The sequence below is a fragment of the Dinoponera quadriceps genome, unplaced genomic scaffold (assembly GCF_001313825.1).
Source record: "Dinoponera quadriceps isolate SergipeBrazil2010 unplaced genomic scaffold, ASM131382v1 scaffold5896, whole genome shotgun sequence".
Lineage (NCBI taxonomy): Eukaryota > Metazoa > Arthropoda > Insecta > Hymenoptera > Formicidae > Dinoponera > Dinoponera quadriceps.
The window spans coordinates 71,469-97,807 of record NW_014560199.1 but is presented as its reverse complement, the minus strand read 5'-3'; the positions used below and the strand labels follow the sequence as shown (position 1 = coordinate 97,807).

The window sequence follows — 26,339 nt, the reverse complement described above, 5'->3', positions numbered from 1 at the left end:
TATGAAGGAAAATGGCTTACTTCTGAAGATCTCCTAGCAACGACGGATATCAACTGATAGCGAGAGGCGTGTTTCTTTTCGGCGCGTAGCTCTGTGTCACATGCCGCTCGTCGCGTTACTCCGCCTCTAAAAATCGGATGATGCTCATTGTTGCTCTCGGGTAATGACTATTAAAATACAGACCTTAGAACTAGATGTCTTTTGCGATTGAATAACGATCGCAAGTACGTCACATACATCATATAACTGAATAATTCACGTCTCTAAATTGAAATCCGTGCGTCTCGTGTTAGACAAGTCTCAAGTAACACAATTATTAATACAGGCCTTAGAGCTAGATGTTTCTTCGGTTGAACAACGATCGCAAGATATAATATTATATACGTTATATAATTCAACTGAAAAATTCACCTCTGACTCTAAATTCAAATCCGAGCGTTTCACGTTGGACAAGTTTCAAATAACGACTATTAATACGTTCCTGAACGTTTAACGCGAACGACTCCGTTGAACCGTCGATGGCCGTCGGCATCGAAATAACACCGTCATTTTTGCGCGCCTATCTCCTCTCCTTTCGGTATCCGTGTTGAAGAGGCATCCGGTGCTTGCGGGACACTCGCTGTATATCGCGCCATTATTCCCGCCGTCTCTTCACCTCGTTTTCCCTCTCGAGTGGATACGCACAGAGACGTCCTTTTTCTCGGGGCGGCAGTCGATAAACTGTTCGGAATGTCGTCCAAGTTGTAACGAAGCGACGTAAAGTTACGACCGCGCGTTTCCGGCGCGCGGGACTCCCCGCGAACTTTCGAATTCCCCGTCCGGCTAAAAGTTTAAGAAGCTTTCAAAGTAGCGTGAGCGCGCGCGCATTCGCTCGCTCGCGCATTAGCGCGAATTTTCCGCTCACGGACGGAAACGTTGCGGATAATCCGCTATACTGTAAAAAACAGCCGGAGACGTTGCGCGCACAAAATATTCTCGCCGCGGGATCGACCTTCGTTCGATCGTTCGAGGTTCCTTCTCGTAACGAGCCGTCTCGTAAATGGAAACATGGCCGTTGCATAAGGCAGTAGCCTCAATTGTGGGGTTACTTTCGCAGTTTAACGATTAGCGATTACTCCGCTCGCGATTACACCGCCACCCGTAAGCGCCGTAGACGACGGGTGTACGTTCTCCCTCTCGCTCCTTCTTGTTCGCTCTCTGTCTCTCACTCTGTCTCCGTCCGCCTTCGTTATCTCCGACTCTGGCCACGATATATCGTCATTAGTCGTCACGCACCGTCTCGCGATACGTACCCACCCGGTTAATTAACGCACGGGACTTACATTTCTTCCAAATAAATTCGCCCTCGGCTACTAATTAACTTATACGCCCGGCCGAGATGCCGGGTCTCTCTCGGTAAAGTCCTTCAAATAAGAGTCTCGACATGCTTGACTTTTTGATTAAGAAATGCCGTCCGATTTGCCACTAGAGTCTACCTGTGAAGCGCGTTTGCTTGATATCGAGTTAACTCCTAAAGAAAAACTCCATTAATGTTTGGTATTATTAGAATTAATATACAAATAACTAGTTGTTGGTACCCGGTTATAATGATACAAATGTTAGAGGATTTTGGAGGTATATGGGAATTCTGCCAAGAAATTTTGAAAAGAAGAATTATAGATTTCGTTCATTAATTTATCAAATTTTGAATCTAAGAAACATCATCGCACGAGCTATGAATTATTTTTATTTTTCAACGCTACCATCCAATCACTTAAGCCACTTTTTCTTGACAAGTCTATGCTAAAAAATTCACTATCGTTCAAAATAGATCATTATAGTCACCTCTTTTCCTGAGTTGCCGTTAACTTTATAAAATCTAAGTGTTCTATATATTTTTTGCCGATTGCTATTCGCTGGTTACCGGTCCATTGCTTTTTATTATGAATTTTCAAACAGTATTATGAAAAGAATTCACTATATGCTATGTTATCCTAAAATAAACCTGCGAAGGTAAGAATAAGAGAGAAAGAAGAAACTTATTTTTGTCTAAATGGCCTTAATTACTCTTAAAATTTGAGAAAAATGCCAGTTTTGGTCACTATTTTGATATCTGAGAAGTCACGTTTGTCACCTTTTCTATTGAAAAGCAGTCCATATTTCACTTTTGCCAGTGACTGGATGGCAGCGCTAATTTCTTGTTAATCCTTTTGTAAAATTTTTAACAACCAATTAATATTTTCGTCTTTCCTATACAGACACATTTTTTTAAGGATATGTGTGTGTGTGTGTGTGTGTGTGTGTGTGTGATTTACTTTATTATATTTATAATACTATTTACAAAAATAGATATTTTAATTTCTTAAAAATTAATTTTTTTCATATTCATCTTTTACCTTGGAATAACGATTTGTTTTTAAATGTAAATTCAAGTGTGTAATTTTATATGTAATCACTTTTTACGCATTTGTAATTTACACGTATTACTAGTGTAATTTTATACACATACACTGTCGTCGGAAAATTCTCAAACGCTCAACTGATCGACAGTTGTTCGTCTTTTCTACAAATTTCAAATGACAAGGAAAACTTTCGGAAGCATAAAAGTAACAACTTAGATATATATATATAAAAAGACAACGTTTACAAATATTCTATATATAAGTTTAATGATAAGTGATAAACATTCGGGAATTTCCCAGTGTGTGTAAAAATTACAATTTTATACACATAATTGTGTAAAAATTGCACGGCAAATTCTAATGTGAAATTTTTACATACTTACGTTTATAAAATCATAATATTAACACGTATATAAATGCATAAAAGTGATTACATATAAAATTACACACTTGGATTTACAATGTTGATAGAGTCCCTTTATTCGACAATCCTCAGTTCCACCGTTTTGATCAAATTAGTAATCAGTCTAATCAATAAGAAATCGGAGATGTTCAGACCTTTAAGGTGATTTTCGCTCAATTGTAATCAACGATTTCGAAAATCGCGGTTAGTCCTAGTATTACTTGCTTTGTCTTGTTAATGCAGAATTAGAATATATTATAATACTAATTAACTTATCGATTACCATTAAACGACAAATTACAAAACTGCAAATTGGCGTTGTAATTCTTAGTATTATTCATCGATTAGTTGATAAAAACTGAGGTTATGATGGAAGTCACCCTTACTTAAGGAATTCTAACTTTCATCAGGCGCCGGATGCCTCTCGAAATCGCTCCGAAACGCGAGGATCCGTCGCAGCCGGTAAGGCATCGTTGATCCGGCCGCCGCCGTTATACCACCGTGGCATATTCCGCGTCGCACGTATTCGAAAGCCGAGAAATGAGACGTCTGGTCGCGGATGTGTAACGAACGCGCGAGAGGGTCCTCCTACGCACTCGTCGTATCTCCCGAGATAATCCCTTCTAAATAACGAGCTGTCATTTCCGGAATGTCTACGTTTTCTTTAATATCGCTCTGCGATGTCAAGCATCGGGAGATGAACACGTTGGCGTTTTATCCCGCGAAACGAGAGGTCGCTATCGCGCGCGAGCCCGCGCGACCTCGTAGAACGCGCTGCTTCTCTCCCTCCTCTCTCCTTCTGTTCGTTACCAAGCCCGCCGCGAACGAGCGCGATTAGTTTGCGAAAATTTCCGCGATTTTGGCCGAGCACCGCCGTGTGGAAACGCGCCCGTCGCTTCATCGTCTGCGACGAAAGATTTTCCGGAAGATTTTTTAGGCCCGTTTTGTCGCCTATCGGCAAGTGACTGCGCGGACTGCGCTACGAATGACTCTGCTATAGATAGAAAATGGTCTTATCGAGCTCTTAAATATAGCGTGCACAATATATAATCGGTGCGGGTCGCTTCTCTCCGAGATATATTTAAAAAGATCGTCGGCGCGGCATTTTCTCGCAGGGACTAGTCGCCAGCGGTCCGTGAGTAGATTTTGCAATAACCCACCTGGTCTCGACAACAATCGAATTATATGACCACGAATACGTTTGTCTCGATAAAGGGACACGTTCTCGCGGAGGTGTGCTAATTGCCGGACTAATTGACCGGTTGTACTCCGTTTACGGAGTACAGAGGGTTCTCTAGGCGGGACAGTTTTTCGAGATAACACTCTAAAGTAGGATGTTAAATTTCTTAAGATAAGAAAAGGCCGAAGATTCGGCCGGAGATTCTAAGTGGTGTCGACGAAAGGTGATATTTTCGGCCCAGTGCGATCCTCACGTCGACTTCTTCATCTCGACGGGCTTTGCAAAATAAATACAAGAGTTTGAGCTTTTCTCTGACGAGGTGTGCCCGTGGACATCGAGGCACAGTGTATGACACAACCGGCAAAAATGCACGCGCCGTTGCGTATCACCGAGAGAAGCGGCGCGCATTGTACTCCTAATGACTTCGCGGAACGAAGAAAAAGCAAAGCGTGGGAGGGAGGGGGAGAGAGAGAAGAAAATCACAAGCTTCTCAGAGCGCGTATTCGGCCGAGTGTATTCGGTTTGCGGAAAATCCGCGCGTGTCGATCGTGACGCGCATCTGCGAGTCGGCGCGTGCGTGCACGATACGCGAAACGCGCGATTTCGTAAGACGCACTTGACGCAAAGCAGGAGCGGATCTAAAAACGCCGACGGCGGGCGCTCGAACTCCGTCTCGCGAACGACCGATCTCACCGTTCTCGTACGCACGCACGCACACACGCGCGCTTTGGACGCGAGGAGTGATCGCGAGACCTTCAGCGGACGACGAATGGAAAAAAAGTAAGCAGCATACGGAGAGAATGTTGTGTACTGAGGAAAATGCTTGGTACTTGTAACGATAATCGCAAAACGAAAGAGTTATTGTCAGGAAAAGCATTTTTGTAATAAATGTTGCTGTAGTATTAGTGATGATAACCTTATTGGAGTTGAAATTTTAGCTCTATATTAGACTTTTATTTCCGTAATACGGTTTAGAGCTAAAATAGCAAAATAGATTCAAGTCTGGTGATGTAGTTTCTATTTTAACCGTAGCATTTTAACGTTATAGCATTGTTTTTTTTTTTCATTTTCGTTGTTTTTAGCGTCAAAGTAGGTTTTAAGATAACAATAAAATGAAATCTGTAAAATTAAAAATTTGTGAGAGAAGTTAACAAGTGTAATATCGTCAAAGTATGCTTTCACTGGTCTATGGGTCATCTAAGTAAGCGTGAATTATCCTTAAGAGTGTCAAAGTCAATTTCGACTCGGATATATGCATATATTTCTACTACTGCTATTTTGTTAGAACAACAAAAAATGCAATTGATACCGAGAATAACAACTTTAGCAAGATTAATCGTTAGTTCTCTCGGCGTAGCTTTCTTTCATATAAATTCTTTTCAATTTCATTATGTTTTCTCGTGCAGAAATAAACTGCCAGTAAACTTATCTTGCTGAAGAACATAATAAATTTTTCAACTGTATATGCTTGAGTTCTTAAAATGTAAATAGCACATGTGAAACGAGAGAATAATTGAGGTAGAAAGAAATTAAGCAAAATGTTGATAGATGAGATGTTTCTCGGCTATAAAATTATATAGCAATTTTTATTACATAATTCTCTCCGTGTAACATTTAAGCTATAGATGAATTAGCCAATTTCACTCAAGAAATGAAGAGCTGAAGACTCACGCTGAAATTCTCGACTATGATTAATCCATTCGTTTGATGCTTAAACCTTACTATGCTGAGAGAAATTCCGTTAAAATTATTAGTCATTTGCCGTCTTAACTATACTTTCTTCTGGTTTTAACTAAAAAAATATATATAATAGCAACAACCATGTAAAGTTATTATCATTGACACTATAATAAAACTTACTAGAGAAATGGCTGTCCTAATTACAATTCTTTCGTTTACGTAATTATAGTTACAAATATTAAACAATTTTTCTCTGTATGTTCACACATACACACTTTCACTGACAAATTAAATTTTTTTTTCGTGATATGACCTTTACTCGTTTCGGCCGAATCCGGTTTCCACGAAATCACGGCGACCCGAGACGCGATAAGACGTGACAAGACGCGACTTACGAATTTTCATTGCATGATTCACCGGCCGTGGATCTCATGACAAGTAACATCTGTCGCTCTTGGCCTGTGCTCCGGGCGGACAACGAGCGTCGAATATGCTTTTCCAATTCTAAGACTGAACGAACGTTACATGCGCCGCTCATGCATGGAAAACTGCACTCGGAATTAGAAAGGCTTATATACAGCGCTCGTTATGCGTATCCGGAATAAGGCTCCTGTTATGAAAAAAAAGAGAAGAGCCGCGCGAGGAAAATTCGCGCAGTCGAGTCGCGTTCTTGCATTCTCGCTCGGAGGGTTAAGCCGGCCGATATCTCGGCGTTCGTCGGCGTTATCCGTCCCACGCTTTCGCGCACATACGCACGCACCGCGTATCAATTAACTCGCGCCGCGACGGACCGTGCGTGCGTGCGACGTGCGCAATCGCGGATCTTTCGCGGTCGGCCCGGCTGTGAGCGCGCGTGCATACGTGCGCACGCATGAACGCACACACACTCAACGTGCGCGCATACTCGTCGTCGTCACCCACGCGCGCACGGCCGCGAATTTTTGCCGCACTGTCGGTAGCACGCCGGCTAATTTTACCGCGTAGATATCGCGCATGCCAGTGGAACGCGGTGATCCGACGATTTGCGGGCGATTTATGCGCCGAAATGGACCTCCCGTCCGCTTGATCGACTTCTTAGCTCTCTCTCTCTCTTCTTTCTCCAGCTCTTCCTTCCGAACTTCACCGCGTAATGATTGCTGATTTTCGCGTAAACATCGCGGAATCGCGATCGTCCCGAATGTATGACTGATCTTTACGCACCGAGATTATTGAGCCGTCCGTCGATTGCCCGTCTGTGATTCTTACCGTCGGCGACTCGTTGTTTTGGGGACGATTATTCGGAGCGAGGAATTTCACGAGCAGGAACAACATGAACCTCTTATTGAGAAAAAAAGTTTGGTACTTGTAATTATAATCAAATAAGTGGAGGAATTATAATTAAGAAAATTATTTTTAATAATAAGCGTTATTATCTCACACACTCCTCTTTTTGGTATTTTAATTTAGCTACATTGGAGTCGATTGCGTTTTTGCTTATTTAAATTCCATGTGTGAAAGTTCCAGTAAAAATCTATGAGAAATCATGAATATATTTTTAGACTTGTACAATAGACTCTATTGAATAGAGTATTATATAAATATATGATTGCAAACTTTTATGTAAATATTTTCTTAAAAAGAATGCGAGTTTCTCAATATAAGTATTAAAAAAAACATAAGTTTATATAAAAATTTATAACTTTGAAGGTGAATATAAAAAAAATAATATTCTAACAATTCTCTTTGTCCATACTTGAACGTTAAAAAAAAATATTATACATTTTATATTTACCAAAAGATATTGTTATTTGAATATACAAAAATACATAATTTTTTTAGAAATAAGTGTTTCTAGAAAAAAATATAGTTAATATAAATATTCAATTTATATAAGCATATATTTTCTAGCGGCAGATAGGAATACGGGAATATCTTTTGATACTTCTACTTTTTCTTGAATATTTTTGTTAGATACAAAGCCCAACAATCAAATTGATGAAAAAAAACAAATTCTTTCAAATTTTAATAGAAATAATAGATATAATATGTCAAAAATAAATAAGCTATTTATATAAAACTTGGCTTATCTATTGTATGAAAATATAAAGAAATTTAACGAAAAATCATGTATCTACGCTGATAAACCAGTTTGGCTCTATCAATTAGGAAATGCGCAATCACGCGTGATTTAGTTGAAGGAAATAAAATTTCTAGCTATAAAAACCAAATTTGGTATGATATTTTAAGCTTCCGAGGTGTTGATAAATACTTAATTTGATTTCCGAATTAGTGTCGCGTCTTTCATAGATTTGTTTCACCTACTTATATTTTATACTTTGTTAATTTAATATGGCATACTAGATCAGAAATGACCTCAAAGCAACTTTGCTTTTTCTTTATATGACAGGCAATTGAAATGATTCAACGTTGTTTAAACTGAATATTCCCCCAACTATAACTTTTTGTAGCTTACAAAACAAAATTCCACTAGATTACGAGAAATCCAAAATACAGAATAGGTTACAATCGAAAATTATCGCAATTATTAATTATGGCAATGTGCCATAATTATAGAATTATAATAAAATATATAATAGTGATAATAATCTTACATGCATATTGCTATTATCATTTTTGAAATTAAGATCAAAAGAAGATATAGTTTAGGAATGGATGGAAATGACTACAGTTTCAATGGGATTTCTCTCGGTATATCGGTATGTGCAAAGCTTACGCGCGTGCATGGTTTCTAAATGGATTGACCCAAAGAAAACCTCTGAAATGACATAAATAACGAAGGCGTGTGGGCCGCATCGGTGTTACGTAACAATATTCACGCCGCCGCGAATCGTCACGGAAAAATCATGCAGGAAGATGAGCACAATGGGAAAGGAACAGTCGTGCCCGTAGCGGGATCGCCATCGGAGATTCGGTAGGGAAACGCGAGAATCGGAAATAATCGAGGAAACGCGCGGGTTTCGAGTCCCGTTCGCGGCTCCAACGAGAGAACGACGTAGATTGGTTAATTAAGGGGCATCGGCTAGCCTGATACACGCGTCGGCTGCGGGACCAGAAGAATTTCGACCGATAGGTATAAAAGCACACCGAGCGGCATTAACGCAGCCGATTGTACGAGACGGACGATTTTTGCACCGTTAAAAGTGCAATCGACCCGATAGCACGAGATGCGGGAGAACAATAGACGTCGGAAAGAGGAACAAGGTGTCGCCGGTTTGTATCTCGAAACATATCTCGAAAGTCCCGTCGGTGGCGGACGAGTCGCGTAATTGATCGGCGGTTGATTTCTACACCGAGAGCAGAGGGTGGGGGGAGGAGGAAGAGAGAGAGAGAGAGAGATAGATCGTCTCTCAATTCGCGGTCGAACGAACGTAATCGATGACACAAAGTATCGACGTGACGCCGACAATAAACAGAGATTACGGTAACGAACGCGCGATGTAGAGGAGCGCGAGCGAAGAAACACACGCGCGTATACCAAATGAGCGCGAACAGTCGACGACGTACTTAGCATTGTGCGCCCGGCACGGCGCGGCTTCACCCACTCTGCGGGGCGTTCATAGATATGTACATCCACTTTGGCTTCTTAACTTTCGCTATTAAGCGATTTCGCTGAGATCGGTACTTGTGAGCAAAGTTTGCAAAGCGCAGTGAGAGAGAGATACAGAAAGAGATAGAGAAAGAAAGAGAGAGAAGAGCCCGGTGCGGATTGCAGGTGTGTTTATTACGCGGAAAAAGAGTGGAAAAACCGCGGTATTTCGCGGTGCTATTCTGTTGCCGGACCGAATCGTCGATCTCCGCATTCACGACTGATAAATTGCCTACGTGCGTGCGCACGCACGCACGCACGCACGCACGCACCTGAGTGACGCGAGTTTCNCCCCCCCCCCCCTCCTCTTTTTCTCTCCTTTTTTATATTTAATACGGCAATATATCCCGCGATCGATGCGACGGCATACTTTATACTCGGCATTTACGTGTTCGAGAACCGGCTACATCAGGGGAAGGTAGAGGGATGAATCCGCGTGACGCGTGATTATCATGGGAAAGTGATAACTGCACGTCGCCTCGGCGAGGAGAAGATTGTTGTAACATTGATCTTTTGTTTTTGCGCCCCTCGGTAATGTGCCTACGTGTAATCATGAATAAGGAGCTGTCGCGCGCGGTTAATTACGAGCGATATTGTTATTATCGGGTGCACGTGCGTTTAACGCATTATTAATGCCGTTCTCATAAGTACATTTGCGTGTGTATAATTTTTTGTTGAAAATTATAATTTCTCCCTATTATTATTAACATATATCGTAATATTCCTTGTTTTTGAGAAATAACGCGCGCAACGCATATATATATATATATATATATTTACATGTTACGCTTCTCTCTTTAATTATAAATTATACACACACAAACCAACATCATTATTTCAAGTCCATCCTAATTTCGACGTACGGCAATAGTAAAAAATGACGAAGCGACGGTACGTAAATGTATTAATCGATACGCCACGACGAAAAGCGTCGTTACATCGTTAACGAAAACGACTCGTTGCAAGTTGGCGAATACAGTTTACCGCGGAGCTAGTGCTTCCGGCAAAAAAAAGTTTCGAAGGTTCCGGTAACAACCCGACGTTATAGTCGTAAAACGATGAAATCAATGCGTAACGACCGGTACCGCTATATTTAACCGACGAGAGTACAGGTAATTCCTATAACCGTCCCCAGCGCATTGACAGGTGCAATTTATCTGAATGCGCGGCGCGCTCGCGCGCGCCCTCGCGCGCGAGCTCTGTTTCAAAACGCTCGAAAAACATTATTCGCGCTTCGACATCGCTTCCCTCCGATACGCGCGGTCGCGGCGGTCTTACACAGACTGCAACGTAATTGGTCGAACGATATAAAACGATATCGTGGCACAAAGGAGATATCCGTGCGATCTTCCAGTCACCGAATTTCCACCGTCGTAGTTGTGTGTGTGCGTCCCGCTCCTCCGCGCGTTGTCACGCAAAAGTGATGTTCGAACGGCATTTAAATTTTGCACGGTCTCATCGATTTCCCTCGAATCGAGTATTTTGAAGTTCGAAGAACAGAGGAAAACATCGAGATCTAATCGATCGATCAAATTTTCTCGATCAGTCGCGGTTCGATTGATCAATTCAAACAATGAGCGAAAATCGACCGATTACATTCGTTGAATTTCTAGGTACTGTGATTGGTTCATTTATTTTTTAACTGTGTTTACTTATATGTTACGATTCTAAAAGTTTTAGCAGAATCGCTGACTTGTCAGTTTAAGATGACGTTTCATATTTTAAGTCTTTGCCTTGAGTAACGCACGATGTCTCATGTCCGGAGTCTTAATTTGAAAAATCGTTCAGTTTGTGATGGGTAACAAACTGTATAATAAAATGTATAATGAAATATATAATAAAAGAAGGGTGACATATAATGTAGGAGCTTTAGAACCTTAATTGTAGGTGTCAGTCGTATATATTTTATCAATATTTTACACAATATTTTCCATATTTAAAACGGCTACGATACATTGAAATATTTCGATATATACACTTTAGAAATATTACACGTGTTTAGCGATGGGATTGAGACCGGTTTTGATACTATCGATACTATCAATAGTATCGATACGTTTCTGAAATTGATATTTTTGTATTAATTCGTTCCAAGATATAGTCACAAACAACTTGAGATGTATTGAAACGTCCCTGTTAAAAATTTCCAGGTGGATTCCCATGGAAATCCATAGGAACTCATGTAAATCTATAATAGGATAATAAAAATCCATATATCTACATGGTTTGTGAAAATTCACATAGGAATCCACATAGATTCCTTATTAGGACTTGGGTTTTTGACATAAATTCTCAGGAGCAACTATGAGATTCCATATGGATTTTCTATATGGATTCTCACCTGATTTTTTTTCAACAGGGATACGACTGTCGTATCAATATATATCAATTACATGTAATTCACAACTTATCAGATATAAAATTAGTACAAAAATAATTATATCTTACGGTTAATAACGGTGAAAAATGATTAATAAATATGAAATCATATTTATTGTGATATGCCCACGATTTTTTCAGTATTTTTACATCAATTTTTATTATAATGTTATAATGTTTTCATCAAGATTAGAAGATCAGCATACATTTGACATCGAAACCATATTGCAAAGCATATAACAGTAGACTGTTCGTTTTATTGATATCTTAATGACTACTTAATAATTAATTATTGAATCGATACTATGTGAAGTATCAATAAATTTATCTTACTAATGCCAATGATAATTTATTCTGATATTAATTTGATAACACGATGCTTGGGAATTGATACATATTGATATATATTAATAAGTACATCATTCAATCGGTCCCACATGTGCTGGTTTTAAAATATGTCTTCAACTTTCGGAAATCTTAATGTATGATCAATATTGTAATTTTATACGGCTGAAGATGATCCAAATCAGGGATCGAAACATCTCGAATTATTGTAACCATTGTAAATAAATACGGGAGATATTGTACAAAATATTGATAAATATATACGATTGACATCTGAAATTAAGTCTCTAAAGTCGCAATATTAGATATTATATAAAATTGTTTCCGACGTTTCATGAATATTTCAGTTCATTTCTTCGGTTCTGAGATGCAGAACGATCTGAAACTAAAAGAAGTTAGGTTATTTTTAGTTGTAAACATGTTTCAACGTATGAATCTATTATTACATTATTATTATTATTTTTTGCATATATGGGATAAGCATCCCTTTTATACATTATATAAATAAAAACAAAAAAAATAATGACAGTTGAATCTCTGTGTGTGTGTGTGTGTCATGTTAGAAATATTTACGAAATATTCGTTTTTTTCATATCTTTATGTACATATATTTTCTTGCAAAGGTGACAACGTTGACACTTCACATACACGTTTAAGGATAACTTTCACCAAATTTTGGTTAATCTAATCGTGAATTTAATATTGCTGTCAATCAAATATTACTTACTCTACCTTACTAATGGAGATAGAAATGATTAACTTTTCGATGATTGTTGAACGACAAGTTACAGAACTGGGAAATAACATTGGCATTTTTTACTATAATTCACCTGTTAGTTTAGGGCTTCTATTTCCTCGCAGGCATTTTGATTAATGATGTCAGAAAAGATATGTCCGAAATTCTTGTGAAATCGAGACAAAAGGGTATGTCCATAAAATAGGCATAAAGAGGAAAAGTTGTCGGAATATTTTGCAAACGTACTCGGTCGATCGCAAGTGTCATTTTTTGGGCGTAACTTTTCATTTCGACATATTTTGCAAGAGTTTTGAACAAGTCGTCGAACAAGACGATTGCGGCGAGGGGCCAAGAGCTTCAGCTTAAATTTGGTGAAGGTTTCCTTAGAGAAACGAGACAGTACAGTGCGTTACTAAAGACTCAGGGTATGAAACGTTGTCTGGAAATTACACGTCAGCCGAGGCCCTTAATCGTTAGTGGCAGAATCTATCGGCGACTCGAGATTACGATCGGGGCTGAAGAGCGAGCGGACACCCTGTATACACAGCTTGCTGCGCTACAACGTCGCGGGCCAAACGAATCACGCGAGTATTGCGCGCAGTGCTACGTACACGCCATCGCGCGTACGCGTCACGCGAGTGTGCACGTTTGCGCTCCGGCATAATTATGTGTGTGCGTGTCGGCGAGCACATGTCCGGGGCACGTGCGTGCGCGCCGTTTCACGCATTAGGCGCAGCAATAAATAGCAGCCGAACGGGAAGGAATAATAAAAGATAAGCCCGTATCGTCGGCTGATATCGGCCGTGCTTCCTCGGATGTACCGTTTAAATGCGTTACAGGCGCGCTCGTAAACACGCTCTTCTCGCGACAGTGCGTCTCTCCCGCCTGTGGTATAACGCACGGTAGCGACGACGACGACGACGATTGCGATTGCGTCGCAACTGGGCCACGTGACCGCGGATATTCTCCGTCTCGTTGGTCGCGTCCTGTGGAGGGTCACCAGGTCATTCTTATGTAGCAGGGTTGCGGGGTGCAGTTCAGACATGGGAAGTGAGCATTACTGCCTGAGGTGGAACAATCATCAGAGCAACTTGCTGGGTGTGTTTAGTCAACTGCTGGAGTCGGAGTCGCTAGTGGACGTGACACTGGCGTGCACGGAGGGACCGTCGATACGCGCTCACAAGGTAGTCCTCTCCGCGTGCTCCAGCTACTTCCAGGCCCTGTTCCTCGACCATCCGAACCGCCACCCCATTGTCATCCTAAAGGACGTACGTTTCGCCGAGCTACGTACCCTCGTCGACTTCATGTACAAGGGCGAGGTAAACGTCGAGTACTGCCAGCTATCGGCCCTGCTCAAGACAGCGGAGAGCCTCAAGGTTAAGGGTCTAGCGGACATGACGAACATCAACGCGGCGGTATCGTCCAGGGACGAGCAGCAGCAGCAGCAACAACAACAACAACAGCAGCAGCAACAACAACAACAGCAACACACAAGCGCCTCCGACTCGTCGCGGGAACATCATCGGGAACGGGAGCGAGAGAACATAAAGGAGACGAGCGGCAAGGACAGGGAGCGAGAGCCGAGCGTCGCCGGGGTGGCCGTGGCCGGCGGCGCTAAGGAATGCGAGCAACAGCAACCGAGCGTTGCTCAGAACGCCCCGAGCGAGCCTACGGAGGCGGTAGACATGACGGAGTGTCCGCCGTCACCCACGGCACCCGGTAGCCCGTGTCCGGGGCCGCTCGCCCTCGACCGGCCCAGGAGGGACTCCGAGGACGTGGCCAGCCTCGAGGAGACCCGGGGCTCCTTGAGCCCGATCTCGGTGCACAGCGGACCATCCGACATGAGCCTCAGCAACAACACCGGCGGCGGCGCGCCCGGCGTGCTGCCGTTGAACCTGCCGCAGAGCCGGCTTCCGTCCCCGCACAGTACCGAGCCCCTCGCCGGCCCGTCGGGCTTACCCCCGGTCCAGCAGGTCCCGCTAGTAAGTAGCCATACGATTATTAACCCTCTCGAGGCGGTCGCGATATGTAAACCACGCGATATGCCTTCCAGCCGTTCGCGGCTTTCTCGGGGAATTCGAATTCTAACGATGAGTTGAGAGTACCACAGGATAACGTTATATCGAAAAGTTAGTCGTACTAAGCAGACTAGACTGTTTTTTTTTTTACTTTTCAATTCCCAATTTTCTTTTCGGGAATCTAGCGTTATTTTAATAGAAAGAGAGATATCAGGTAGGTAGAAGTAGTATTTTCAACGTTTGATTTGAAAGGTGGTTTCAAAAGGAGATCATTAACTATATATGTTATGAGAAATTAGAAAATGATGAAAATTCAATGTTTTCTCTTTCAAGATAAATAAAGCATAATTATAATTATGTGGCTCCAAATATGGTCGATTAAAATGACGTAGAGAAAGAGAAAATGAGGGACCAATTAAAATATTTTTATATGCCGTATCTTTAAGACTTCTATTTCTTCGCCGTAATTCTCTTGATTGACGTCACATGCAAGAAAATATTTGCTCAAAATTTTTACAAAATGAGTTTAAATATGTTTAAAGAAGTTCTAGCGTTTAACCGCAAATATAAGATCAATCTGTAATGTATAATACAAAAGTTAATTGAACTAATAGAATACGCAACAGAAATTTCAATAATTTTCACTGTATCGTTTCCAAAATATTTAATTATAAACTTATACATGTGCAAGCATAGGAATCTCATAAAATATCAAATTTCTTCTAATTTAACATATTTGTATAGATGGAAGTTTGAAAAACTATTGTAATATTAAAGACTAATATACAGATATTACAGATAAATTTAAGAATTTTATTGGCCGTTTCGTTTTGAAAATACAATGGTGAAAAGTTTATAACTTATAGTAATATTCAAGATATGTACATACAAGTATATATTTAAATACTTATATACTTCTTTCTATTATATATACATCTCTATTAGATCAATTGATGCACAAATATAGCATTAATACGTTGAGTGCTGCATGAGCCATCGACTTTCTGTTTAGGCATAACACATATTTTACGTTGTCTCTTCCCTTCATAACAATGATTTTTGTAATCTTATAAATATTATAAAACATATCCTATAAAGATATATGATAAAAATATATAATAAATGCAGTAATGGATTATCAGTGGCTTATGCGGCGTGAATGAAAAGTCATATGAAATTGGCGCGGCACTCAACGTGTTAATGGGAAAAATAAAAAATAATATTTTCATATTTGTAATATTGCGCGTATATACATTTACCTCAACTTCGTTTCAAATTAATATTTATTATTTGATACTGAAATAAATGTATAGAGAAGAAATTTTGCTTGATAAATAATAAATTTATGAGAGGTTTCCTTGATGTGTCACGGAAAGCGGCACTTAGCGCTAAAATATCCTTAAAAATATACGAAAAAATGCATAAATAAAAGATAAGAAAGAAAAATAACCATAAAGTGGCATTTGCAATCGATCGAGTAGATTTATAAAACAGTTCTAACCTTTTAACCTATATTTCTTCATAATCCTGTTACGTTAATTTTACGGTTTTTTATTGATTGTTGGAGCAAAAAGAAAGTTTTCAAACTATTTTACGAATCTTCTCGGTCAATTGCAAATATCATTTTGTAGACATGTTTTTTCAACATATTTTGCAAGGATTTTAGACATATTTTCTCGCTCCTGACGTCATCAATTAAAAAACCGCGACGAGAGAGAACTTTAAGAATATAACATATATCTCCAAAAGATTTTTTAATTGATCTGTCATAAATTAAGATGATCGTGGCGAGTATCTAGAAGCTTTAAGGATACGCCCGGATTCAAAGAGTTAATAGTAAAAATTAGTTGAATCTTACTCTCCACAGTATAATAAGAATTTAATAAACATTTTTTATGAAGCAAACATTTCGATACCTGGACATCTGTTGCGTATAATAAATATTTAATAGAGTCGATAATTTAATTTACTCTTTATATTCCATGTTAACAAAAAAATTGTTTTATTTACATTTTTAATTCACGACGGATCAATTAAGAGATGATAATTTATCATACCAAGTACACGCACGAAACAATGCACATATTGTGAGATTAGCCATGTATATTTACGCAATGCTTCTAATTGAGTGAAGGCAAAATTATTATTGCTGTAATTACTACCGTTTGGTAGTTGATGGAACTGAGTTCTAAATGAGACCAATGGATTTTCTGAGGTCCAATCATATCAGAAAATTGTTATTATTTTTGTTTTTATATATTTTATAAATAAAGATGTTCTAGCCCAAAGTCCGAAATCGTAAAATTCTGCAAACATTAAAAATCATCTTAATTTCTATTGTAGGTCCAGTACTATTTGTTTCCATTATAGGCCTAGTATAGGCCATTATAGGTCTTTCTTTTTTATTTCATAAGATGGCGCAACGAAATAGGCAGCGGTAGAGTATCTAAAATAAGAATATAGCCACTGTCGCTGTGGCCGTCATGTTTGGATTAAAATCGGAAGTTCACGCCATAATATGCGAAATGTTCATATATTATTAAAATAGGTCCAAACCGAAATAAATCAATAATTGATCACAATATGAAACGTACAAACGCACTTTTCTTTTAAGACATTTTGTAGACTTCGTAAATGTCAAATCTTTACTTGTTTTGTCACTCAGCTGATAACTTTGGTTACATTTCAGCAAGGGACACAGTCGACATAAGTCCCGTTATATCATCATTTGTTGTCATCATATACTTATATCGCATTTGGTAAAGAAAAGGATCATAGATGATATAACTATACTTGTGTGTCGACCTTTGCTTCTTGCTAGAAAATCATCTTTGACATATCCTAACCGGAAGCTAGCCTAAATATGGCGGAGCCAATCAGAAATCAGACATACAGTGGCCATATTTTTATTATAGGCATTCTAGGCAGCGGAAGTTTTAGAAACTTTTATTTTACCGACCGATTTATTGGCACTGTAAAAGTTGTGCTGATTACAATTACCATACGATTATGGATTTAATTTGTGATTATCGATTATGCTATTTTCATGATCAGTGTTCAATAGTATACATTTCATTATAGAAACGAAGTTTTTGACATGGAAGTGATAGTACTGATTTTGTGATAAAAACAAAGGAGAAGAAGAGACTAGAAGAAAACAAGTTTATAAAAAGATACAATAATATCTCGCACGAAGCAGCACACAAGCTGCAAGGCTGGTCACGTATAAGGGAGACCATATTTGCAAACTTTTTAGAATTTCGGTGTTAAAACTTTTTCGACAATTAATTGTTGCGATTGGCTATATAAAAATGATAAAGATAACTTTTCTTGATGTTTTCATATTAAATATAATTTTGTAAAATACATATTTTGTTTTTAATGACCGAAATACATATATGCTGTATTATTGCGAAATTATTTCGTTATCGGAGTAAATTAGCAAGTAATCTACGGTAAAAGTTAGCAATATATAAAAATATATGTAGACATGCAGCTTGAGAATCGTTTCATCATTTTGCAACTATTTTGTAACAAACAAGATTTACTTTTGCTGTCTTGTTAACGAAAAAAATCACATATTTTCGATAATCAGAATATGATTGAATAATTTTAGTTTTTGTTATTTACATTCATATAATTTGATTCTCTCTCTTTAAAATTAGATTATTGGTCTATAATTTTTGACATTACGTTAAACTGTATTTGTTTACGATTTCAATCATTTTATGAATAAGAATTATTTTTATTGTGCAAAACAGTAAATTATATATCCGTAGAAAACTTTATTCTAACTAACATCCCAGGTAGCAGGGTGAGGTTAAATGACGTTAAGTTTGAGGTTAAATGAGTATTAATGTCTTAATGATGTTTCGTAACATTAATAATATGTTATTAAAACGTCTTTAGATGTCATCTTGCTAACTGGGATGTCACACAGTTTATTCATTTACAATAAAGAATATTAATACGAACTTTCAAAACGCTCAAAAATTTATTCGGCTATTCTTAAATTAAATTCTTCTCTTTTTTAATTACAAAATACTTCCCATTTTAATGAAACTTAAGAAGAAGTATCAGGTGTCTAAATTAATTCTCGGCCTCTACGTTAAATCGATTACAACACCTATTCAAATTGAAATTTTTTCCCGCCGAATAATCGTTTTAAAGCGCCATCTCCAAGCTTTAAAACGAGCTATAATAGTTGACTACCGACATAACCTCAAAAAACAATAATAAAAGCAACGTTCGAAAAGCAACACCTGAGGCATTGTCTCCTTTTCGCATTCCAACTTTAAAAAAATGCTGCAGAAACACAAGAAATAATTTGTTCGGCCTTGGGCGAAAATGCTGTGTCTTATAGCACGTGTAAAAAGTGGTTCCAGAAGTTCTGGGATGGAAATTTTAATTTCCAGGATGAAGAACACCCTGGACAACCAAATAAAATTGAAGATGAGGAATTGGAGGAATTACTCAACGAAAATTCTTGTCAAACGTAAAAGGAGTTTGCTGAAGAACTGGGAGTCACTCAGCCGGTTATTTCTAATTTTTTCTTTAAAGAAGCTCGGAAGAATACAGAAGGTGGTTGGGTTCCTCACAACCTTACTCCTGAAAACAAAATTCGATGCTGCGACATGGCAATGTCTCGCTTGTTACGATTTAAACAAAAGGACTTTTTGAATAAAATTATAACTGGGGATGAAAAATGGATATTGTATGACAATCCTAAGAGACGAATGTCATGGGTTTATCCGGGTCAACTATCAACAAGTACTGCGAAACCGAACATTCATTAAAAAAAATGTGTATTTGCTGGGATTTCAAAGATATTATTTATTGCGAGATGTTCAAATCCTGTGAAACTGTTACTTCTAAACGTTACCAGGAGTAAATGATAAAATTAAATGACGCGATTGAAAAAAAAATTCTTTTACCGGTAGTGGAAATAGACAGGTAGTTTTGCTACACGACAACGCGCGGCCACACACAGCAAAAGCGGCCATGAAAGTTATCTCCAACTTGGGTTAGGAAATTCTCCTTCATGTAGCGTATTCTGCATACCTCGCCTCTCCACATTATCACTTTTTCCGGTCGCTACAGCATCACCTGGCCGATTCGCACTTTCGATCTCCCGAGGAAGTCAAAAAAAACATCGATGACTTTATTCGGTCAAAATCACCATCTTTTTTTCGAGAAGGTATTCGCAAGTTGCCTGAGAGATGGCGGAAATGCCTAAAAAATGAGGGAGATTACTTTGAAGAATAGGTAATTATTCGTTTTTTATAAATAAATATCCAAATTATTCCAAAAAGGCCGAGAATTAATTTATACATTTAATATTTATAATTTAAGTGAAATATTTTGCGATTTCATTTCTATTACGATATATATGGGAGAGGGGATAGTTGCCAAATACGTATTATTTAAGATATTTTTAAAATATTTATATTACACAGAATCAACGTAATATTCAGTAAAGTTCTGTTTATGCCTTTCATTGTTCACTTATTTTATATATTTACTATTAGATCACGCTTATACTCAATAATTACAGAAAAAAATAATTAAGTATGATTTAGATGATTAGTACGTATATTAAATTCTTTCTTATGTAAACAAACCGTTCTACAATTGTTGTTCGATCTCCTCTACCATCGATTTATATTTTATATACTTTTATTTCTTATTATGTATAATATATCACAATAATTAAAGATTATTCTGTTAACATACTGATATATATAATAATGATTTAATCCTTGTAAAAAAATAATATCCGTATAAAGTGGCCTTCAAAAAAGTAAAAAGGAACCGAATATACGCGATCCTCTAAATAAAATTAAAATATTAAAATGAATATCGTTGTTTAAACTTATGTTTCCTACAAAAGAAATGATGTTTATTTATACGTTTGTGTATATAACTTTTTTCTAATATATTATTCTTTTACTTTTAATTGGTGCAACATTTTAAGATTACAACTTTTGTAAGAATTATTCTTATCTGACCTAACTTTCTGATGTCACTTTTTTGTAGGAAATACAAGTTTAAACAACGTTATTGAATTTTTAACTTTATTTGGGAGATCAACTTTATTGTTAATTTATTATTTCTTATTGCGAGCGTCGATAGCAAAACTCTTGCAATTTGTCACATTAGCAAATAAACTAGTTATATTTATTTTATATACACATGAATTAATGAAAATAAGTATTTGGATGTTGTAACTACAATTTTATTATGTTAAAGATTTTTTATTCCATATTAAAAATCTAATCATTCTTAACACGTTGACTGCCACGGAACTTTTCACGATTCTGGTCTAAGAAGCCAATTTGATTTAATCAAGCAATGAAGCGACGAGATAATTCGTAGTTGGTGTCCTGGGCAAGTAAACAATTTACGAGATATCTCGTAGTTGGCAGTCAACGTGTTAAAGACAAAAACAACACAAAAATGTATAATATCAGAAGTATATCTCCACTAATATTTTTATCTTAAATCTAATATCTGCTACTTAACTAGTAGCGTTTTCAGCAATTTCTATCGGATAAATTTTGAGTGCTACAATGTCACTTATTGCCTGTCTAATTAAAAATATATTTAAACGAATTTATGAAACTTATTGCGTTTTTACGGGCGACATAGTGTGATTCAATGATTGAATAATCCTCGTTCTTAAGAAGTTCTTGAAAAAATTCAATTCTAATTCTAACGAATGGAGATTTATTCGATCTGGACGCTGATATTGGATAGCTAATATGCAAGAAAAGGTTAGAAACAATGCGGATATGATTAAATAATGACTATGTTTATCAGGACGTTTAGTAAGCGATCGATGATTCGAAGATCCGATTTGCAGCTCGTTCCCCTTCTCATCTCTAAGAGGGAATTAAAAAAAGGAATGGTTTAGATGTAGGAATAATTTATTTATAATATATATTTAAGTTCTTAAATTAACACATTTTTAATTGTGCTCCATCACTGATCTTTGATACAATTTTTAAACAGTCTATGCTCAAGAAATAAATATTAAAAAATCTGAATCCATTATGTTTTTCCTGAATGTCTTTCAATTTTCACATATTCGCAGGATATGCATATTTCAATTTTTAACTGCGGACCTTTTGTTAAAAAGCCATCCTTTACTGCCCGCGCTTAAAAAAGAATTAATCGTACAGACCAATCCTGGCCTAAAAATCAAGATATGTATATTATGCTAGCTTATAAATCTAGGAAAGTTTACACAAGAAATAATATATTTGATGTTTCTTAACATAATGTAAGCTAACATATGTAAGCATAATACTCTCTCGAATCCGAGTGATAAGAGGAATAAGGGAATTGGGTTTTCTGACAAGAGATTAGAATTCTATTATCAAAATATGTATATTTTGTAAGCTCATATATTTAGAAAAATTTCGCGTAAGAAACAAAAATATTGATTGCGTCTTAAATATATTTCTCTCTTGACACTGAGTAGTAAGGATTTTCCTGCTTTGGAGTCGCTGAGTTAAAATCGGAGGATGTATATTTTGTGAACATGTAGGTGATATTCAGAAAAAAAAGATAATGGATTCGTTGTACATTTTAGTGTTGCCAACTTGAAATTGTAAAATCCGTCATATGCCTCTCAAAAATAAATAAAAAATAAGCTAAAGTAGTAAATACGTTCTATGTGCGAATGCGCGCACAAGTATTAGACTGGAACCAAAGGTCGTAGCGTTTTTTAAGTGAAATTCGAAGGCAATGTTTAGATATTTGTATATAGAGTTATATTTATATATAGAGTTGTTCAATCACATATGTGCCAATTTGTTCCACTATTTTTCGCCATCTTTGAGGTGGCTTCATGATTTCATTCTCCTAGAACTTGGCATCTTTCTGAGCGATGAACTAGTTCAGATGGTTTTTATCAGCTTCTGGGAAATTAAAGTTCCTCTCATTAAGGGAATTTTGTAAGGACCGAAATAAGTGGCAATTCGAAGGTGCATGCAAATCAGATGAATACGGGGAGTGAGGTAGAACATCCCAGCCAAGTGGCACAAATTTCTGCCGAGTCTGCCAAGAGACATGAGGTCTGGCGTTGTCCTGATGGAAGATGACACCTTTCCAATTGGCCAATACCGGACGCTTTTCATCGATTGCCGCCTTCCAACCGGTCCAATTGGGAATAGTACTTGTCTGAATTCAATGTCTGGTAGTGCGGAAGGAGCTCATAATACATGATGCCTTTCCAATTCCACCAGATACATAGTATCACCTTCTTCGGAAGCATACCGGCTTTTGAAGTGATTAACGGTGATTCGTTTCTCGTAGGATCTTTTTCACTTCACATTGTTATAAACGATCCATTTTTTCATCGCCCGTGATCGTTCGTTTAAAAAATGGGTCGTTTTCGTTGCGTTTGAACAGAGAATCGCTGATGGAAATGCGATCCATTAAATTTTTTCCATTAAATTAAGTGAGGCACCCAAATATCGTAGCATATTCACGTATCCGAGTGTCTCCAAATGCTTTACAATGCTCATATGAGATATATGGAGTATTTCTGCGATGTCCCGTGTTTTCTGATATGGATTATTTTCAATTGGCGTTATTGCATTAGCGATTTGGTTATCATCAACGACTGCAGACCTACCGGAACGTTTTCAGTCTTTCAGATCAAAATCGCCACTTCTGAACCGAGCGAACCACTTACAAACAATACTCTCAACTACGGCATCATCTATAAACGGCACGTATCTTTTTTGCTGTTTGTACAGCCTTTTTTCATTTCCGGAAATAAAAGAGTATCTGTAAATGACGAAAACGCGCCATATTTTTCTCCATTTTCGCTTTTAACGTAAATACGCTTAAAATTCACAAATCTATCCACAAATCACAGAGAAAGACGCGTTGAAATGTAATCTTTCAGAATATGTATATATGTCATATATTTCAGCCACGCGTAAAACGAATTCACATGTTCAAACGTCACTTATTGAAAAACACTACGAATTTTTATTCTAACCTAATAAAAAAAAGATACATAGTCAATTTTGCAGATTTAATTGCCTTTATTATACGATTATAATAAGGTATATCCATGAATTTGGACAAAATATCACATATTGTACCGTTTTTTTATAAGAGCTACAAATTTATTGGCTACTGTGTCGTTTATAAGATTTGACTGCGAATGCTACTTATAATGAGGTCTAATTAAAATTTAATTAAAAAAAAGGAATTAGCTGATTTCAGAAAAGAAAATTCGCTGCTTCAATTTTCAAATAATTCCGAAAACATATTAAGACAAAAATCAGCTAACTAAAGTGCAAAACATGATTTTTGCACTTTAGTTGATGTTCAAGTAAGCTACAAATGACTAAAGCTAAAAATAAACTAAGTAGGCAACACTGATTCTTTTTTTGTATCTTCTCCTTGAATGTAAACAGTTAATTTTCGAGGGTAAGAAATGAAACTCAAAAGTCAAAACTGGTTTAAGACCTCATAATCAAATAACAACTTCAACGATTTAAAACAGGCTCGTTTTTTGTATTTTTAAGAAATGACAGGATAAATGAGCGCCGCGCTTACACCAAAAAAATTTCTACTTAGAGAGGCAAGCTTAAAACTTTTGTCTTGCAGAGTTTGGAAACCTATAAATAGTTCCTGATTCTGAAATATTCGTTTGGTTATGCGGTAAGGTAACTGCACGAGAGTACCAAAATAATCCTCAACATAAACATGTTGGATTTTCCGGCAAATTTTTGCCAACGTAAAATGAGTTTTCGTATTCTGTCAATGAAAAATTTACGTGGTCCCTGTTCGGTCCACAACGCTACCATTGCTTGCGTTTCATTATTCGGGAGGAAATTAAAGTCTTTAAAGATACTTTAAGATACTTTTAAGGTTGAAAATTCAATTGCATGATACCGGATTGCAATCATTTTTTCAGCGGTTAAAAATTTGATAATTTATCGTTATTTCAATCTTATCGATCATAGCGTTTGTGCCTAACCCAACTTAATCAAAATATATTTCTAATTCTAACTTTTATACAACTCTAGCCTAACTTATCTTCGTGTAAACATATAATCGACAATCGTATAATGTAAGAAAACAAAAACGAACTTATCACGTTTGTAGAATATGTTTTGCAGAATATGGTTCACAAAAACTACGTGTATATCTTTATCTCGTTTCTCCTTTTTAAAACATTCGGCTTATGTAAAATAAAATTATCAATATTTGGACACTTAAATCTGAGCACTTGTCATTCTAACCTTTAAATAAGAATAATCAGATTTTTTAACATAGAATATATTTTTCGCACCTTAAAATTGTAATTATAACATCCAAATATACATTTCCATGAATTTATATCATTGGTAAAATAAATAATTATTTTATTTGACAGAGAAGTATAACGGATGCAAAAGTTGTGCTACCTCTATATGATATGTATGTGTGTGTGCGCGTGCACACGCGCACGTGCCGCAGTAAGAAGTAATATTAAAAATATTAATTAAATCGTCTTGAATCATGAGAATAAATAAAATAATTTTTTGCCATTAAAATGAAGTGTAGGTGTAAGTTTAATTGTTGACTCGATTAAATGTTTATTGTATAAAACTAATGTCCGGTCATCGATATGTTTGTTTCATAGAACTTTTTGCTTATGAAACGCTTATTACGGAAACCAATATTCAATTGATTTTATTCTCAGTATCGAGAAATGATTTCTAATTAATATATTAAAAGCGCAAAAAAATTTGTTTTTATAACTTGGTTTTATATAACGTTCCCTCGTAGTGCTCTCAACCCTTATCGGTCGTGAGTCACCTCTCACGTGACAACAAACTTCGTCGCTGCGGTCGTACGTCACGTAGGAGGTGACAAGTTTGCATATTTACCGAAACCAACTACAACCTAGTGAGAATCACGCATAAAAAGCTATCGCCCGATAAGGGTTAACTCCCGAGATTAAAACGTATAGCTGAACAGTCGCTTCTTGTTTTCGCCATGTTTATCGTGACAATAAATGGAGGAAACGAGTAGGGCATGTGAAATGTAAGATAGAAATAAACATTTTATGCTCTGAATGTTTCCCTATTAATGCGAATGTCGCATATGCGTAAAAAAACATTAGTGTAGCTGCAACTCACGAACCTGATCGTTTACTCGCCAAGCATTGCAAAAACGTTTTTCTTGAACAAAGATTAACGAGAATCGCCAATCATAAGATCGCAATTAATTAATATTATTCGATCAAATATATAACAGTAACGACGATAATAACAATATAGATTTGTATCATGACGTACAGCGGTAACATGATGAGGCGTGGTGCGCAATTCTCTCTTTCACCTAACCGTTTGTTGAAATATCCCGTTCACAGGAATATGTCATGATATCCTGTTGGTTACTCTCGATTAGGCCAATGTGCCATGCGATTTATAAATGAAACCTCCGAATTAACCGACGCATCTGCCGTGAAAACGAGCGTTACGCATTTCGAGATACATCGGCCGTCGGGAAAATGTCGGCCATGCACGTCGACGTAGACGTGTGCCTGAGAATTCGATAAAATTTCTTAACACGATAACAAGTTCGCTTTCGAGCGCACCGTCGCGACGAAGCTCCGCG

The 26,339-nt window shown here is 37.4% G+C and overlaps 1 protein-coding gene across 3 annotated transcripts in view; it reads left to right on the top strand.

Moving 5' to 3' along the window:
- Window positions 1-26,339, top strand: part of LOC106750675 (zinc finger protein 628-like) — an 81,325-nt gene that overhangs the window by 12,096 nt on the left and 42,890 nt on the right. For 2 of the 3 annotated variants that reach the window (XM_014631177.1, XM_014631180.1), the window contains exon 2: window positions 13,709-14,672. In XM_014631177.1, coding sequence (XP_014486663.1) covers window positions 13,734-14,672 — 939 coding nt within the window. In that variant the 5' untranslated portion in view covers window positions 13,709-13,733. The remainder of the gene's footprint in view (window positions 1-13,708; window positions 14,673-26,339) is intronic. The other variant, XM_014631178.1, reaches the window with a different exon arrangement.